At 38.1% G+C, this 12,137-nt stretch overlaps 1 protein-coding gene across 1 annotated transcript in view; it reads left to right on the top strand.

Annotated features, from left to right (window-relative positions):
• Nucleotides 1–12,137, top strand: part of adamtsl3 (ADAMTS-like 3) — a 371,260-nt gene that overhangs the window by 342,936 nt on the left and 16,187 nt on the right. Inside the window, exons 22-26 of the mRNA XM_084722400.1 lie at nucleotides 6,652–6,779; nucleotides 6,967–7,104; nucleotides 10,533–10,715; nucleotides 10,905–11,030; nucleotides 11,265–11,519. Coding sequence (XP_084578526.1) covers nucleotides 6,652–6,779; nucleotides 6,967–7,104; nucleotides 10,533–10,715; nucleotides 10,905–11,030; nucleotides 11,265–11,519 — 830 coding nt within the window. The remainder of the gene's footprint in view (nucleotides 1–6,651; nucleotides 6,780–6,966; nucleotides 7,105–10,532; nucleotides 10,716–10,904; nucleotides 11,031–11,264; nucleotides 11,520–12,137) is intronic.

Genomic DNA, 12,137 nt, shown 5'->3' with positions numbered 1-12,137 from the left:
TAAAGGTGGGTCCCCAGAAACTTTGGGAAACACTGATATAGAAGCATCAGTATTACACTGAGACTGTTTCATAACCAGTTAAAAACTCCTAGTAATACGTTTAACATGAACTCTCTCTCACTGTGATGGGACCTTAACCTGAATCTTCTGAGTGATTTTGCTCATGTAAATGCGTCATGATGGGATTTCAGATTTTTTTTTTAGGATAATTATGTGAGGCAGTTATTGGAAATTATCTTTACCTGTCTACCACATAATAACTTAATCTAATCCCCCTGTTAAAACCTGCATGTGTCTTTGTGTGTTTAGCTTTGGGAAAATTGGTCCATGATTATTATTATTACAAAAGTCTCAACTTTTTATTTTAAAATATTACACTGACAACACAAACTGAGACACAGTGTCGATGCAAAAACATTTTATGCAATTCCCAACACCCTAAACATTTACTGATGCTCATGTCATGAGCTTTTAATGAACAAGAAGAAAATTTCACAGATTTCCTTTTTGTGTTAAAAAGAATTTCTTTTTTTTAAGGAAAAGTTATACTCTATTGAATTTACAGGCAGATAATTATTTCCCTGAATAAAGTAATCTGATTTAAATGCGATAATAATGTAACAAACCATTAATAATACATGTATTGATCTCTACTAAATGACAAGCTGTTATGGAAGGGACATACATGAGGATATAAGAGATATAATATATTCCTTTATTAGTCATACAACTGGGAAATTTACAGTGTTCCAGCAGCCAAGTCGATTGCAAAAATATAAAGAAGCATCAATAAAAAATATAAAAATGAAATATAAAAACATAAGCAAGATGAAACAAAACATGTGAACAATTTAAACTGAGGAAATATAAAAATAAGAACAGTATAATATAAAGAGACTCAGTGGTTGAATTCACATCATTGCATGGAGGAAATATTGATATTGCTTCTTTCTGTGAGGCAACACTGTCACTTCAAGAGCAGCACAGGTTCAGATTGTGTGAGAGTGTTGAGTACTCATTAAGACGCAGCCCATTCTCACACCAAAATGTGTAATTGCCACGTTGGTCCACCATGTAAAACATATTAGTTTTCAAATAAGGGCACTTTAATGTAAGTGAAAGCAAAAAAGCTGTATTTTTAATCCTGAGGTCACAGAGACATTTGATTAATTCACATGAAGACTATTTAAAGACTATGGAGGAACAATAAAATCGAAAAAATTAAATCATTAAAGTCATTTTAAAATTAATATTTTGTGTCAAAGTATTGGTTTTCTTTCGTACATAAACATGTGTCACATGTGTACCAAATATATATCTATATCTATATCTGTATATCTACATATCTATATATCTATCTATCTATCTACATATATTGGTAAGAAACCAACCAATAATGTACAGTGAGCAGGTCATTATTGATGATTGAACATCCCTCCACATCCTCCACCATCCTGTTGGGATTTATTTCACAATAACGACCTGCTTGCTGTACATTATCCCTGTATATTAAGACTGTGTTAAATACCTGAGTCTGATTAGTTATTTACAGCGTTGTAAAGTCTGCTATTTCTTTGGAGCAGACTGTTGCTCTGTATAACAGACAGTTGCCATGGACACAGCTCTCATCTCAGACTCTGGAGGAGCAATAAAATCATTTTTAAATCAAGAAAAACATTTTTAGTAATCATGTAATAAATTCTCTGCGTCAGAGTCCAGCATCACCCGCTCAGAGTTTAATAATGACCTGCTCATTGTACATATCAGTTATCAGCATGTATCATGAAATCAGTGTGTTGGTGTGACTATAGGAGACAGTTTCACAGATCAGCATGTTTTCAGCCTGACTGCCTCCTCTTCCTTGAGGCAAGTTGAGCGATGATACGACAAAATGGGAAAATATTGTGATTCATTTTCGCTGCATGAAGTGTGCACACAGCAGGTTTTATGTTAATGTAGTAGTTCAACTTGTTTCTATTAGAAAGCAGGGGTTAGGGTTATGTGTTGAGACAGCCAATTTGAACAGTTATACTGTGTCATCAGTTTACTTTCATCTGTCCACAGTTCTTCAGATACACTGATGAACTGGCACCATACTTGTGAGGTCTAATGCACATTTTGATCTGCCTGCAGCTACAGTGCAGTATATGGCCTTTCCACTGGCATCCAAGTGAATGTGCTATTGAGTTTCTATCTCATTGAGTAGCTGTGGGCCAATGAATATTGATGACCATTTGAAAAAAAAAACATTTAATGTGAGTTTAATGTGAGAAGGACACAAAGTACACACTTTGTACTTCTGGGAAGTTGAAAAGAAGAAAAAAGAAATGATTAAAAGTTAAAATTCCTAGGTCTGAGATGCAGATGGAGGTTTGACATCTCTAACTGAATGGAGTCTCGCTCAGGTGGGGGAGCAGGCAGCTGTGTGTAAAAGCCATCAGCACTTTGCTCCAGGTCCTGTCAGTCACCCTGACTGACTGCTTCTCTGCTCCGATACCTCACACAACAGCCTCTGTTCTTGATTTCTTCAATCTTCCCTCTTAACAAGCGCCGTCAGACTCTGACCTGTGTGCTGTCACTGTGTTACAAGCTCAAACCTGCTGAGCTGAGCTCAGCATGGATTATCAGAATTCTGCCAGCAGGCTGAACCAGTGTAGTGTCTCCTCTAAAGGGTACCAATCACAAGATTTAATTCAAATCTCAATTGCACTAATTAAAATATACAGCTAATCACAAGCACAGACACAGAATTACAAACATCTTATTGCACGGCTTGTTAAATACACAGTTCTGATTGGTCAATTGCAGTATTATAAGGTCTGTTATTTTGAAATAACAGAACGGTGTAGACTCTGGAGGAACAATAAAATTGTTGTTGAATCACTAAAATAATTTTAAAATTAATCATTTGTGTCACATTATTATTATTATTATTATTATTATTTGGTACAGTACCATATAACAAGCAGGATAATGTGCAGTGAGCAGGTCATTATTGTGAAATAAACCACTTCAGGATGATTCAATAACTGCATATTTCTGTCAGGATTTATTTCACAATAATGACCTGCTCACTGTATGTCATATATGACACTGTGAGATGCAAGTACAAGCTTCAAAAAACACCAGAAATTTGATCTTGAACAGAGAATTTTTCACTCCTTGAACCAGGAGAGGCGGCACGGTGGTGCAGTGGTTAGCACTGCCGCCTCGTAGCAAGAAGGTCCTGGGTTTGATCCCCCAGCTCCCCGGCTGGGTCAGGGCGTTTCTGTGTGGAGTTTGCATGTTCTCTCCGTGTCTGTGTGGGTTCTCTCCGGGTTCTCCGGCTTCCTCCCACGTCCAAAGACATGCATGCTAGGTTAACTGGTGACTCTAAATTCCCCGTAGGTGTGAATGTGAGTGTGAGTGGTTGTCTGTCTCTATGTGTCAGCTCTGTGATGACCTGGTGACTTGTCCAGGGTGAACCCCGCCTCTCACCCAATGTCAGCTGGGATGGACTCCAGCAGCCCGCGACCCTTATGGAATAAGCGGTTACAGAAAATGGATGGATGGAACCAGGAGATGTGCCTTCTCACTTTGAAAATCTTTTCTCTTTGTTTCCTCCTGGTAAATCTGCTGTCATGCTGCCTTCATTTGCGCTGCTGGCGCACCTGCCTCTTAAAGGTGATGAGAGCTGACTTTCTGATTGGTTTATTGCATGTTCAGCCTAAACTCACCTCTGAATTAATGAGGGCACTTGGGCACACCTGATAGGTGTATCCTGCTTTGCACTGGTAGTGCAAGGGGTGGGGCAGAGCAAAATACCACAAGCGCCCTTGGTGCAAGACAGCAAGGGTGGATTTGGACACACCTTGAATAAATTAAATACATTGCGCCTCACATTTTCCACTTACGCTGTAGATCTGCATAAGATAGGGCCCATAATCTGTAAATTAACAACACAATTAAATATGTAGCTCATTATTAAAAGGGACAGTTACCACCCCAAAATTAAAAAAAAAACATTTTCCTCTGGCATGTAGTGTTATTAATCCATCTAGACTGTTTTGGTGTGAGTTGCAGAGTTTTAGAGATGTCTGTCTTCTCTTCAATATAATGCAACTAAATGGCACTAGTCCTGTGATGCTTAAAGCAGCAAAAAAGTAAAAAAAGGATAAAAAAAAAACATTGTGTATGCTTTGGATGAACTACTTTGTACAACAGAACTCTTTGAATAACAAAAGTGTTTATACCTCCTCTGTCTCGCCAAATTCATGGACGAGGTGAGAGTCTGTTTTTTAATTTCCATTTTCTGTTGTTTGTTTGTCTTTTCCTATGAGACACTCTGGCATTTGGACAAAAGGTCTGTGTTGCCATATCAACCAGAGTCAGGTAAAAACACTAATATCAGTTTCATCTGTGTGCTCGGTGCAGAGATATTTGCATGACGTGTTTAGCCTAGCTTAGCACAAAGACTGGAAACGGGAAAACTGCAGTCTTAGCAACCTCAGTGCTGACTTGACTACAATGTCTCATTCTCTGTTTTTTCATGGGTTAAATGTGCACAATATAACATGTAAGAAAGACATCTTTTGACTTGTTAAATGTGTTTTTTTCACTATTGATGCAGTTAGCCTCAGTTTCCCTGCTTTAGTCCTCAGCTGGTCTGATCACGTCTTGGACCTGTCTGTAGTCGATGCACTGAGATGAAATTGATATCGATCTTCTAATTTGATGCTGGGTAAGACGGCACACAAACACATTTCCCAAAATGTCAGACTGCCCTTTTAATCTGACCACAAGAGAAGGGAAGACGAGCACAGATTCAGAGCCAAAGTGAGACGGACACTTGATTGACATGTACAGGACCTGTGGGCTGTGGAGTAAAACACAATGTTCCACTTTTGCCCTTGACTCCATTTGATCAAAGCCGTGTAGCTGCAGAGTGAAGTGAGCATGAAGTTGGCTCTCTGCTACATGCTGTGCTCAGGTTGACCTTTTAAAAGAACTTCTAACAGATTTACTGCAGTTTGTTCTTCTCATTCAAGGGCAAAAAGTTCATGTCAAGGATATTATAGAGGGAAAGCAAAGCAAAGATCTTTTTTTTTATACTGAGTTACTAAAAAGTCATTTTGCTATGAATGCAATCAGTAACATCTTTTAAATTATTTCTTAAAACCCATTTTTAAGACTTGCTTTTATGTGATGTTGTCTGATTAATATATTTTAATCTTTATTCTTTTTATTTGTACTTATTTATATTGACAGTATGTGATGCCATCTTATTTCTTTCCTTTTTTTTATTTATACTGACTTGACAACATCATGTAATGTCGTCTCTGTATTCCCTCTATTTTCATTTATTCTTATTGTCATGTTTTGTCTTGTTTTCCTGTTCTTATTTCTTTACTGTTGTCTTATTTTTACTATGTTACTATGTTTGGTAGTGTTTTTTGCTTGCTTTCCTTGTTTTACTTCAATTTTAGCTTATTCTTTCTTGCTTCTGTTTGGCCTTATTTTGTTGGCCTTCTGTTGTTATTTTGCCTCCTGGGTATTATTATCATCATCATCATTATTATTATCATTACTTACAGTTGGGTTACTGATGGATTACATTTACTGACTACCTGCTTTACATGTGAGTCACTCTGCTGTCATGTATATTTTCAGCACTGCAAACTCAACTGTAAGCCTTTTTTAACTGGTGTATTCTATCCTGGTATTATGTTAAAGGTACAGTATTATCATTTCTACTCACCTCAAACCTCTACAAACCCAAACTGCTGCTGTTGAATTATGGTAACGGCACATTTTTTATACTCTAATAGTTAATATGTTCCCAACGAGGACCAGTTTTACTTTATTGGTCCTTCCTCCCTTTTTACGAGCTTATTAAATCTTGCCCCTCATAAATAAGCCCAATATTATAATCTAAAAAAATATATTAACACTAAAAGCAAAACTTGAAACAAGCAAGTAATCAAGCAAAACTTTATTTGTACAGCAAATTTCATTCCAGATGGACGCACAATGTGCTGCACAGAGAGAGAGCTGTGAAAGCTGCAGCCACAAGAACAGATGTATAAAACATACTGTACAAAATAAAATAATTCAAGACCAGCAATCGACCAGTAAAATAGTAAAACATGAAAATTAAAACCATTTAAAAGGAGAAAGATATAATAATATAAAATAAAATAATCAAAAACAACCGTTGGCTAATAAGAATATAAAAGCAGATGAGGTAAAAGAAATAAGAGTATAACTAAACTAAAATAAACTAAAATAAAATAGAAGTTGATAACATGATTGTAGCAACCCACTCTGGAAACTAACTGAAACTAAACTGAATTATAAACAAAAATAAATAAATAAATAAAAATAAATGACCAATTATTGTTTATGATTGATAAAAATTGTGTGGTGAGTGGGGCATGAACTTTTGTCAGCTTTTGAGAGAGGGGCATGCCAGAAAAAGTTTGGGAACCATTGATTAATGATTAATTAATGATTTCTTTTGAATTTTAGTGACTTAAAATTCGTTACATGAGTGCTGTGAGAAGGCCACCTAAGAATCTCACTTCCAGGCTTCCTGGTGCATCATGGTTCTTGAGAGCTTTCCCTCGTTTGGTCAGCAAAAACTGACCAAACTGTGTGTCTGTGTGTGTGCAGGGTGTCCTGGGATAAGTCCGGAGGACTCCACATCCTTCAGCCCAGAGCGTCTGACAGAGGCCAGTACAAGTGCACAGCTGCCAACACACACGGCTCAGACTCAGAGACATCTCAGCTGATGGTGGCAGGTGTGTCCTATGTTTGAAATACACTAGTCTCATTTGTCTCAGGAGTCATTATTATGGACATCATCCGTAATTAAAATGTAATGTTTACTGTTACAGAAGAAATATTCACATTCTTCACCGTCATTCAATTCAGATTTCACTGACATTACTGCACTGACTGATCCCGTCACTGTGTGTGAAACTGCAGAGCCACCAGCCATCTCAGTGTCATGGAGGAATATTTCAGACCATGGGATGGTGTTGGGCCACAGCCTCAGGGCCACGGTTGGGGGACGAGTCAGTGTTCGCCCGGGCGCCAACCTCACTCTGGACTGCCCCGTCACTGGTAGGTCACAATACATCAGTGCTATAAATAATGTTTCCTTTAAACGTCCAGTTCACCCAAATTAAAAGAAGCATATTCTCTCACTTTATGGATGGTAATGGACTGCATATGTGAAACACTCCTGTCCAGAGCACTTTACAATGTGCCTCACTTTCATCCATTTACACATGCTGACATAAGCCAGGAAGCTATTATGCAAGGTGCAAATTATCTCTGTAAAAGTGTGAGTGCCACAGTCTCTGATTTTCCATTGTTAGGGTAACCTGAGTCTTAGCTCAGTTTTTATCCTGGTTCTCTTTTCCTGCTTGCAGTGGACTGTGGTCCGGCTGGTTAGGCTGGATGATCGCAAGATGTTTTGGGCAGTAATCATCTCTCTACTTCATCCAGATCCTGTGCTTTGTCTTATTTTATACAGACTTTAGTAATTACAAAAACACTTAAAAACCAAAAAGCCGCAAAATTGAGTTTTTTCACCATGGTAGCTAAATAATTAACTGCCATAGACAGGGCCAGCAACAAAAGGGAATTTAGACACTTAAAAAAAGGTCCACCTAAAGAAATTAATATTGGTCAAAGTGTGCACTGTATTCATAATATTTTCACTGCTTTACGTTGCTGTCAAACGGCCTAATAACTGCAAAATATAATGTCAAAAATAAAATTATATAAATAAGAATCTCCTGCTTCCTTTCAATTGCCTAACATACTTCTCACTCTAACTTTGTCTGAGAAAACGTTACATTTGACTTCAAGGAGAATCTGACCTGGTGTTAGACATTAAGAACAAATGTATAGAAATAACCTTAATCTTCTCTCTCTCTCTCTTGTTTGCTTATGTCGGTCATAATGAGGCATCAGTAATAAACTGAGACTGTTTCATAACCTTAAAAAAAACCTCCTTTTTGTAGCTTTAAAAATTTTTGTTACTCACTGACAATCTGTTTGCAAGGATCAGACAGTATTATGATTCTTGTAGTTGTAACGCCTCGTAAACATTCTATCATGCATTATGATAAGTGTTATAATGCATTACAGTGCAAGTCTAAGTTACTCTAAGAGGTCATTGGGTGCTTTAAGTAAACTGAAGAAATATCACAGCCAGCAGTTCTGAACTGTTATGGTATATGACCTTATGAGTGTTATGATTATTGTTATAAAGTATTATGAATATTTATTTGTACTTATACAGTGATAGAACACAGTATATGTTTTAATGCATTATGATGTGTTATAGACATGGGCATCATAATGTGTTTGATTATTGTCATAAAACATTACAAATATTTATGAGTGCCTATAACTATACATTGCTAGAAGAACAGTATAACCCATTATAAATATGTCTATAATCCATTATAATACATTACACACATGGGGGAAGGGGTTACCATAAGATTTACTTCAATAAAGTATTGCAGACTTTAGTTATTCTTGTATAATTTCATATTTTCATATTGTACGAGTCGTAGTTGTTCAGGAACTGGCTGCAGACTTGTGAATCTAGTTGTATGTAGTCCAGCCAGTCCAGTTTTCTTCCACTGCTCAGATTATCTCACTGATCAATATCAGCTTCAGGTATTGTCCTTCTACTGACATTTACAGACAGCTGTTTGTTCTTATGTTGGCTTTGTTGAACAGAGGTTTATTTAAAGCAGGCTATTTCTCTGCCTTTCTGCTACATACCTTCCTCACAACAATCATTTATTTTTCCCTGTGAACATTTACCATGCAGTCCCGTTGTCTGCCTTCTGTTTTCCGTCTTAGGAAAGAGATTTAGAAGATATTCTCAGCTGCAGCGTGAACGCAACTTACTTTATTATTGTAATCCAGCCCTTTATATTACAGTGGTCAACAAGGGCAAATGCACTTCAACTTAAGAAAACACATGTAAATAGACAAAACACGAGTAAATTAAGAAAACATCTTCATCAATATGACATGCTGCAAATACACACAACACAACCAAATACAGAAACACACCTCATATACAAAAACTGACTGTTTCTAGAGGACACTAACTAGTGCGGAACAGAGCTTAGACAAGCTTGTTTTTACTGAAGTCTGGTCCATATCTGTTCTGTTTTTCTGTTATTTTGTTATTTTTATTCTTCACTGTGTGTTTGTGCAGTCTGACCTGCAGCCTGCACTGACTTTGCAGGAGTGCACAGACTCAGAGAAAAAGTTTGTGGAGCATTTTTGAAATTGAAAATTTCAATGAATTTGAAGAAAAAATGTTTAAAGGTTCTGTTAATATCCAGGTTCATCAGTCAGTGGACTGTAGCCTGTTATGAGCGATGGAGTGACATGAATATAAATAGTGTTCTTACAGTCTGCAAGGTTTCCTGCATAAACCTACAATGTGTAGACAGTAAAGGTGATTGATTTGACATGCTCAGCATCTTGTGGCCATGATCATCAAAACAGCTTAATTAGTAATTTAATAGATGCAAGATAATTACTGCGTGACTTGGTAAGATAGTGACCAACCCTGGATGTCTTTCCAAGACACACCTATCAACTTCTGATGAATCAGTTCTGTTTGTGATGCCCAGTCACCACAAAAACGCCATTTTTTTTTTTTTGACAAGTGAAAAAATCCGTTCATTTACTTCCACTCCGGAAAACATCATCATCCAAGAGGCAGATGCCTGAACTGGCTCATTTCAATGAGTGGGAGGAGTGTCTCCACTCCAGGCTCCCTCCAGATGTCTGAGCTCCTTGCCCTATCTCTAAGGCTTAGCCCAGCCGCTCCATGAAGGAAGCTCATTTCTTCCACTTGTATCTGTGATCTCATTAGTTTGGTCACTACCTAAAGCTCATGACCATAGGTGAGGGTCGGAAAGTAGATCCACTGGTAAATTGAGAGCTTTGCCTTCCAGCAAGCGAAGGAGATCAAGTATCTTGGGGTCTTGTTCATGAGTAAAATATCTCCTCCCTCTTAAAAATGTGATACTGGATGATGTGTAACTTTTCTCAGGCTATCTCTTTATCGTTGCAATGCTTTGCCTTCTATAGCCTATACCTCGGGATATTTCTGGTCTAATTGTGCCTTTATGATTATCATGCAGGCTACAGGTTTTCTGTCAACTCTGGTGGTAGGATAGTAGAGGTTAATATCTGTGATAAAGCCTAGATATCTGCAAAAATCATTCAAATTGCTTATAGAATTCCACTTATTTTGTTCTGCAGTGGTCACATTCAGTGCATGCACAGAGTACAGCAGCAGCAGAAGTCAGAAACCCACACCGTAAACAGATGATACACGGACCTGACTTCAATAACTTCATCTATAACACCATGGAAACAGCAAGCGTAGCATGTCTAACAGTGTGAATAATTACACTGTAATAAAGTGTGTAAGGTGTGGCCTGTAATCTAAAGTGTTACCCAGACTTCTTACTGGTCTCTCTGTGTTGTCTGTGTATCAGGTGTTCCTCAGCCCACAGTTACGTGGCACAGGAAGAACGGACCGTTAGATGCTGGTGCTGTTTCTTTACCGTCTGGCTCACTGTGGCTCCGAAATGTTTCTCTGCACAACCAAGGCATCTACTCCTGCACCGCCTCTAACAGCATAGGAAAATCCACTGCCTCTACTGTCCTGCACGTCTACAGTGAGTTCACGTACTGATTGTCCATAACTAGTCATCATATATCACAACTGTTAACACACATGCCCAGATAATGAAAATAGTTGGTGGTCTTCATCTGAAATAGCATTTTGTGTGTGTGTGTGTGTGTGTGTGTGTGTGTGTGTGTGTGTGTGTGTGTGTGTGTGTGTGTGTGTGTGTGTGTGTGTACAGGTCCATACCCTGCTGGAGGAAGCAGGGTTGCTCAGGTCTCACAAGAGCTGAACCGGAGAAGGGTCCTCATGGCATCACGCCGCGGAACAAGTGTCTTTATCAAACCTGGAGACAATCTACGTATAGGTAACCACACAAGTATTCATATGCAGCAATTATTTTTATCATTTTTATTTTCAAATATCTTCACCACCAACCGATGCAGACTCAAGTGACATCACTTGAGGCAGTTTATTAGATTTTGCACAGCTCTTTCCAGAGACTTGGACATGTAAAATCAGTGGAGTATGTATGAAGCATTCTCAGCAGTCCATTAAAATGACATATATTTGCATTCAGTCTGCTTGTGTCTCTCAACAGGTTGTCCAGTAGTTCCTGACCACAAACTTCCTGTCCGCTGGGACTACAACAACCAGACCCTGAAGGAGGTTTCAGGTCCAGCCCAGGCCCAGGGTCCTGGTCTTGGTCAGGGTCTGCAGTACAGGATGCTGGTTGGAGGCCGCGTCCTTGAGGTCAACACTCTCCAGGGGAAGTTCTCAGGCAGGTACCGATGCCAGACCCTCATCAACAGCACCAGACAAGTACTGTCTGCCTGGATCTACATTCACACTGAAGGTGAGCATTATCAAGCTGATCTGCATGTGTGTGTTGAGTGTGTGTATAAAATCCAGACATTATCAGTTTGCTTCGTCATGAAAAGAAAAGTGACTGTTTCCATCAAATGAAATACTTGAAACTGATGTTAGACATGAACTAGCTTGTTCAAATGAAAACTTTGGGTTTTTGCAGCCTGGGTTTTATTGGCATGGTTTTGTTGATGCTGATTTTATTCACCAACTCACTAAACATAAGATCACATTTTTGGATATTATATAAGATTTATACAGTATATGTGTATATAACAGTGTCATCTGCATACAAGTGAACAAAATAATTCAACAGATTTGTGGACGATCATTAATAAAACAGAAAAAAACCCCAAAACAATTGCCCTAAAATAGATCTTTGTGGTACACTGTCCTCAATGATTAAATAATCTCATTGACAGTGATGGAAAGAAGCACATTGATGATGGCTATAAAAGTAAGGATTAAATCAAAATGTTGCTGTAGAAACATCAGTAGGATATAGTTTATAAAGAAGGAAATGATGCACGTCTTTGACTTTGATTCTTCTTATTTTGTGTGATTTTCTTTGTGCGTATTATATGAGGATTGTTGGAGGGAACCTGAG

The sequence above is a fragment of the Lutjanus erythropterus genome, chromosome 1 (genome assembly GCF_056507025.1).
Source record: "Lutjanus erythropterus isolate fLutEry1 chromosome 1, fLutEry1.hap2, whole genome shotgun sequence".
NCBI lineage: Eukaryota > Metazoa > Chordata > Actinopteri > Lutjaniformes > Lutjanidae > Lutjanus > Lutjanus erythropterus.
Note: the sequence above shows the minus strand (reverse complement) of the source record. Positions and strands in the feature narration are given on the sequence as shown.